The sequence below is a fragment of the Eriocheir sinensis genome, chromosome 50, assembly GCF_024679095.1.
Source record: "Eriocheir sinensis breed Jianghai 21 chromosome 50, ASM2467909v1, whole genome shotgun sequence".
In the NCBI taxonomy this organism is placed as follows: domain Eukaryota; kingdom Metazoa; phylum Arthropoda; class Malacostraca; order Decapoda; family Varunidae; genus Eriocheir; species Eriocheir sinensis.
Genome location: NC_066558.1, coordinates 217,501 through 225,000, shown reverse-complemented (window position 1 = coordinate 225,000; position 7,500 = coordinate 217,501). Strand labels below are relative to the sequence as shown.

The 7,500-nt window shown below is 45.9% G+C and overlaps 1 protein-coding gene across 1 annotated transcript in view; it reads right to left on the bottom strand.

Annotated features, from left to right (window-relative positions):
- LOC126982058 (transcription factor collier-like) overlaps positions 1-7,500 on the bottom strand; it is a gene marked incomplete at its 3' end in the record, with an annotated part of 20,405 nt that overhangs the window by 1,827 nt on the left and 11,078 nt on the right. The window contains 2 exon segments of the mRNA XM_050833774.1: positions 3,782-3,845; positions 5,332-5,485. Coding sequence (XP_050689731.1) covers positions 3,782-3,845; positions 5,332-5,485 — 218 coding nt within the window.

Sequence of the window (7,500 nt, the reverse complement as noted above, 5' to 3'; positions counted from 1 at the left end):
GATTTAGAGGAGGAGGAAGAGGAAGAGGAAGAGGAGGAGGAAGAGGAAGAAGAAGAATTAATATAAGAAAACAAAATCAACAACGAAATGAAGAAAGGAAGACAACAAGAGGAGGACAAGAGGATGACGACTTCGAGGAGGAGGAGGAGGAGGAGGAGGAGGAGGAGGAGGAGGAGGAGGAGGAGGAAGAAGAATTAATATAAGAAAACAAAATTAACAACGAAATGAAGAAAGGAAGACAACAAGAGGAGGACAAGAGGATGACGACTTCGAGGAGGAGGAGGAGGAGGAGGAGGAGGAGGAGGAGGAGTGTTGCAGGATATTGATTAACCCAAGGGACTCGAGGCGGTCTCCAGGGCCCAGCGACACCCAGCTCCTCCTCCTCCTCCTCCTCCGTCTCCTCCTCCTCCTCCTAGCCAGTCACTCCCTACCTCCTCCTCCTGCCTCTCCTTGCTCTCCTTCCTGTCCTGTCCTTCCCTCCTCCTCCTCCTCTTCTTCTTCCTCTTCCTCCTCCTTCAGTCTCTGGGGTCCTCACGACACCCAACGCTTCCTCCTCCTCCTCCCCTTCCTTCCTTCCCTTCTGACTTTTCTACCTCCTCCTCCTCCTCCTCCTCTTCTTCTTCTTCTTCTTCTTCTTCTTCTTCTTCTTCTTCTTCTTCTTCTTCTTACTGTATCTTCAATCCCTCATCTCCAAACAAGTCCTCACACACACACACACACACACACACACACACACACACACACACACACAAATGAAGGGAAAAACAGAAGTACTTTGTTGCGTGTACGTACGTCACATACACACACACACACACACACACACACACACACACACCGCCACGCCCTCTCGTCCTCCATTTTGGTGACACTCCAACACGCCCGAGGGGAGGAGGAGGAGGAGGAGAGGAGGAGGAGGAAGGGAAAAAAGGGAATCGAAGAGGGATGAAAAGGAGGCTGAGGAAGAGGAGGAGGAGGAAGAGGAGGAGGAGGAGGAGGAGGACGTCGACGAGGAGGAGGAAGAGCAGGAGTGAGAATCAGAAAAAAAACAGGAAACAGGAACGAGCAGGCTACAGAAATGTGCTTATAAATGAATCTGCGGTTGTTACTGAAGTGATTATATTTCTTAAGTCAGGTCTGTCAGTCGTCTGTGGAGCTGCCGGACACACTTGTTGTATATACGCATAGCTCCATACTGTTAAAGATCTGACTCCCATCAAGACTAACGGGTTTTCATGGGTGATTTCCCCGCTAAGGTGCAAAGGTCGGGTAAAACTATCGTTAGGGTCACCAAACAGTCCACGGAAAGCCCAGAGCAACTTCCACGAGGCTTTTCAAACAGGGCTTTCGTAGAAGTTGCTCTACCGTTTCCATGGACTGTTTGGTGACCCTAGTGATAGTTTGACATGACCTCTGCACCCTGGACGGGAAAATACCCCCCCCCCTTTGAAAACCCTTGGGAAACAGACGTATTGGGGGCCCGGGGCGTTTAGGAAAATCTTACAGGACTCAAAAACTACAGGCGAATAAAAGCGAGTCTATAGGTAACCGCACACACACACACACACACACACACACACACACAGCACCCCGCCCCGTCCGCATCGGCCAAAAATTCAACCATCAGCTTCGTCGTCAAGGGGGGCGTGCGTTCCCCTTGAGACCACGCCGGGGGGAGGACGGGGGCGAACCGGGGGAGAACCGGGGGCGAGCCGGGGAGGGTCGGGACACTTCCACACTTCCAGCCTCATGTCCCCGTGTCGTAAGGTCCAGTCTGGCGCGGCATGATGGTGGCTTGTGACTTTTTTGCCGCGGCTGTTCTCGAGGGAGCACTCCATTCATATCACACACTCCGCTGACCTATTTTCACCTCTACGGCGCCTCTCCAAACGACCGGAATTGTGTTAGTGGCCGCAGCGGTGTTGGCCGTTGTGGTGGTGGCGGCGGTGGTGGTGGTGGAGGTGGTGGTGGTGGTGAGGGACCCTATACCTATACCGACGTCTGAGGCCCCGACCCCTCCTCCTCCTCCACCTCCTCCTCCTCCACCCTTTTTCTTCCTCCTCCTCCTCTTCTTCTTTCTCCTCCTCCTCCTCGGCCAAGTCCCCGCCTATATCCCTAGAGACTCCTGACGGGTTCCCCTCCTCCTCCTCTTCCGACCACTACTGTTACAACCACCATCACCACCATCACCACTACACACACACACACACACACACACACACACACACACACACACACACACACACACACACACACACACACACACACACACACACACACAGTAGCAACATTGAAATAGCAAAAGGAAAAAAAGAAGAAAAAAATAAAACAGTGGCTCGCAACATATTAATTCGAGACTATAAAAGAGTTAGGTTAGCGCTCTCTCTCTCTCTCTCTGGTCGCGCTCACACCAACGCTAGACTTGAAACAAAAAGGTGTGTGTGTGTGTGTGTGTGTGTGTGTGTGTGTGTGTGTGTGTGTGTGTAAAGAATGGGAGAGAGGGGAAAGGAGAGAGAGAGAGAGAGAGAGAGAGAGAGAGAGAGAGAGAGAGAGAGAGAGAGAGAGAGAGAGAGAGAGAGAGAGAGAGAGAGAGAGAGAGAGAGATAGAGAGAGATAGAGAGAGAGAATGTACTAAGCCCTTTCTAATATTCTCCGATGCAATATTAAAGGTCTTAACAATATTACCTAACCTTTAGAGAGAGAGAGAGAGAGAGAGAGAGAGAGAGAGAGAGAGAGAGAGAGAGAGAGAGAGAGAGAGAGAGAGAGAGAGAGATTATCAGTTCTACACGTGTTTTCTGATCGGATTATGCACCTTTCTCTCTCTCTCTCTCTCTCTCTCTCTCTCTCATCATAGTAGTTTTAGTCATATATTTTTTCTCCTCCTCCTCCTCCTCCCTTCTCTCCCCTTTTCTCTCCCTTCTCTCTCCCTTCCTCACCCTCGTTTTCTCCTCCTCCCTTTCACCTATTCCGTTTTCCTCCCCTTTCCCTCCCCTCTTTCCTCCCTTTCCTTCCCCTCTTCCTAACTCTCAGGAGACTCACTCGTTCTCTCTCTCTCTCTCTTTGTACGCAACTTTTACTGGTTTTCAAATTAAGTACAAAAGTAGTAGTAGTAGTAGTAGTAGTAGTAGTAGTAGTCGTAGTAGTAGTAGTAGTAGTAGTAGTAGTAGAAAAAGATGAAGAAAAATATTGTTATTGTTGTTATCATTTTTATTCTTATTCTTCCTCCTCTTCCTTTTCTTCTTCTTATTCTATTATTATTATTATTATTATCATTATTATCATTATTAGTATTATCTTCCCCGCACTTTCCCGATTCACGGACTCCACAACCTCTCTCCTCCTCCTCCTCCTCCTCTTCCTCCTCTCGCCGCTGCTCAACTTTCGGTGAATAAGTGATGGCGTTACGCCCCTCCTGATCCAAGAGGAGGAGGAAGAGGAGAGGAAGAAAAGGCCGATGGGAAGGAGTAGGAAGAGGAGAGAAGAGGAGTAATAATAATAGTAATAATAGCTAATAATAATAATAAGAGATGACTGAAAAGTGGAGGAGGGAGGAAGAGTAGGGCGAAGAAGAAGAGGAGGAGGAAGAGGAGGAGGAGGGAAGGTGGATAAAAAAGGAGAAAAAAAATCGTCTTGGACAAAAAAAATATGACGGAGAGAGAGAGGGGGGAGGAGAAACATAATAAGATACACACACACACACACACACACACACACACACACACACACACTAATAATAATAATAATAATAATAATAATAATAACAATAATAATAATAGTTACATACCATTTGCGAAGAGGAGTTGAAGCCTATAGTGAATTCCATTGTTGGTCTTCTGTCCCTCCGGTTCCTGAGAGAGAGGGAAAGAGAGGCGTTAGAGAGAGGGAGAGAGGAGGGAGAGGGACGGAATGAAGGGAAGAGAAAGGTCAGGTTAGGTTAGGTTAGGTAAAAAAAAAAAGAGGATAGGAGAGGGAGAAGGAAAGAAGGAAGAGAGAGAAGGGAGGGAAGGTGAGGGAGGGAGGGAGAGAGAAATGTCAGCATTTATGGAGGGAAGGAAGGAAGGAATAAGGAAGGGAGGGAGATGAAGGAGGAGAGAGAAGGGAAGAGGAGGAAGAAAGGGAAGAAATGGAGAGAAAAAGATATAGAAATTAAGATATATATATATATATATATATATATATATATATATATATATATATATATATATATATATAGAGAGAGAGAGAGAGAGAGAGAGAGAGAGAGAGAGAGAGAGAGAGAGAGAGAGAGAGAGAGAGAGAGAGAGAGAGAGAGAGAGAGAGAGAGAGAGAGAGAGAGAGAGAGAGAGAACTATACAAGAAAAGCTATGGACGGACAAGGTACAACACATGTGCCACTCAGCTGACAGGTGTGTGTGTGTGTGTGTGTGTGTGTGTGTGTGTGTGTGTGTGTGTGTGTGTGTGTGTGTGTGTGTGTGTGTGTGTGTGTGTGTGTCGCTGGCTCGCTCTGGCAGAAAATGGTCGGAGGAGACATGATTTTATCGATTTATTGTCAAGATGGTGAAAGAGAGGAGGAGGAGGAGGAGGAGGAGGAGGAGGGAGAAGAAAAGGGAGAGTAAGAAGAGGGAGAGAAGAAGAGAGAGAGAGAGAGAGAGAGAGAGAGAGAGAGAGAGAGAGAGAGAGAGAGAGAGAGAGAGAGAGAGAGAGAGAGAGAGAGAGAGAGAGAGAGAGAGAGAGAGAGAGAACTACTACTACAACTAATATTACCACAACAATAATAATAACAATAATAATAATCATAATATTCTCTATTTTTTTTCCATTCCCTAAGCCTATTCTTTTGTTCCTTCCTCCCTTCCTCTCCTTTCTAATTCCTCCCTTCCATCTGTTCCTTATTTTCATCTCTACTCCCTTTCATCCTCCTTCCTCTCCCTAACTAAGAACAAGAAGAATGATCCACTAGCTTCTAATGATGATAACAAAGGAACAGGTAACGATGATTGGGTTAATAATGTCCTATAGACGCTGCCCTAACTCACCTGGTCCTTCTCTATAAAGCCGAGGAAGGCCGTCCGCTCTATCGCTATGGGCTGGTAATACTAATAAAAGTTATATGCTAAGGCTGACTGGTGTAGCTTCTAATAATACCACACAAGTAATAATTATAGGGTTAATAATGTCCTATAGACGCTGCCCTAACTCACCTGGTCCTTCTCTATAAAGCCGAGGAAGGCCGTCCGCTCTATCGCTATGGGCTGATAATACTAATAAAAGTTATATGCTAAGGCTGACTGGTGTAGCTTCTAATAATACCACACAAGTAATAATAATAGGGATAATAATGTCCTATAGACTCACCTGGTCCTTCTCTATAAAGCCGAGGAAGGCCGTCCGCTCTATTTCAATGGGTTGGCCGGCGCGGTCGTACAGCGCGATGACGAAGTGGAAGAAATTGGACTTGCGGAGGTTGCTCGGCGGCTGCTTCTCGAAGTGCGCCCGGCCGAGGCCCACGCTGGGGAAGAGAGAGAGAGGGACGTTAGGGAAGAATAGAAATGGACGGGTTATGCTAGGCAGACACTAAACACTAGGCTACACAAACAGGGACACAGTAAAGAAATATATCGGCGAAAGAGGTGGAAAAAAATGAAGATGCCGGCTAACTCTTGCATAAGGGATCTGGACACTATAGGGATGAAAGATCATTCGTAGAGGTGAAAAAATGAATATGGTGGTTAACGCGTGCATAAGGGATTCGGACAGTATTGGGATGAGATAGCGTAGAAAATCGAAGAGGGATGAGAGAATGAAGGGATGAGAGAATGAAGATGCTGGTTAACTCTCGCATACGGGAGAGGAATGAAAGAATGAAGATGCCGGTTAACTCTTGCACAAGGGATTTGGACGGTATAGGAATGAGCGAGTAGGAAATCCTAGTGGGATGAAAGAATGAAGATGCTGGTTAACTCTTGCATAAGAGATATGGACGGTATAGGAATGAGCGAGAGTAAAAAGTCGGAAAGGGATGAAAGAATAAAGATACTGGCTAACTCTCGCAGACGGGAGTTGGACAGCATGACTTGAATATGCATGAATGTATGTGTGTATGTATGTATGTATGGTCTGTAAGAGGCCGGCCATACCCAGCGACCACCTGGCTGCCACCACCTGCACTTGGCTACCTGTGGCCCCGACCAGGTGACCACAGAAGTGACCTTGGCGTAATTACAGGTAGGGAGAAAGGGGGGAAAGGGGAGGAGACGTAGAGAAATGAGGAGAGAGAGAGAGAGAGAGAGAGAGAGAGAGAGAGAGAGAGAGAGAGAGAGAGAGAGAGAGAGAGAGAGAGAGAGAGAGAGAGAGAGAGAGAGAGAGAAAGGGGAGGGGCTGTAGAGGAATTTAAGGAGGAAAGGAGGGAGGGAAGAAGGAAAAAAGGGAGAGGTTAAGAACGAGGAAGGAGATGAAGGAAGAGGATAAAGGGAGTGGAAGGGATAAGGAAGGGAGGAGAAAGGGAGTGGAGGGAAGGGAGAGAGAAAGAAAAAAGAAAATTGGATGGAAATAAATGGAAGAGAAAGAGGAAGAAGAAGAAAAAGGAGACAAAAAATACAATCAGTGGAAAGGAAGAAAAAAAACAGGAATAATGATAATAATAGTAATAATAATAATAATAATAATAATAATAATACGAACAGAAAAAGAAATACACAAAAACTAAAATAAATAAACAAAAATAAATGTAAATAAAAATATATAGAATAAAAAATGAGAAAAAAAATAAATGAAAAATAAATATGAAATACAAAAAATAAGAAAAAATAAGAAAATCCAGAGAGAGAGAGAGAGAGAGAGAGAGAGAGAGAGAGAGAGGGGGGGGGGGGGACTCACTACAAATCCATGTCGTGGTATTTTTGCTCAACTTCTGGGCTGTAGATGCTGTACATGATGACACACGAACGCACGAACACACACGCAATAGGTCAAGGAAGATCACCACGAGGTCACCCACAGAGAATCCAGGCTTGCACAGGTCGGATTGGGTCACGCACTGAATTACGAAATCAGGTCAAAATCCCATTGAGGTCACTGGACAGGTCAGGTCACGCCAGGTCACTCTAAGGTCAGGTCACAACACTTGTATAACTATAAATCACTAGTAAGGTCATATACACGTCATAAACAGGTCAAATTACACTTCCAGGTCACAGGTTCACTAGGACACTAGGTTCAGATCATAACGCCTGCATAACGCCACTGCAGGTCACGAACAGGTTATATACAGGTCAAGATGTGTCTGCAAGGTCTCCAGGTCACACTAACATAGACAAAGAGAGGTCAGCACATAGCACACTTCCTGGTCACGCTACAGGTCATATACAAGTTATAAAGAGGTCAAGAAATGTCTGCAAGGTCTTCAGGTCACGCTACAGATTATATAAAAGTTATACAAAGGTCGAGGTATCTCTGCAAGGTCTTCAGGTCACAGCACAATATACGTTCAAGTCACAACACCTGTATAACGTCACTACGAGTCAC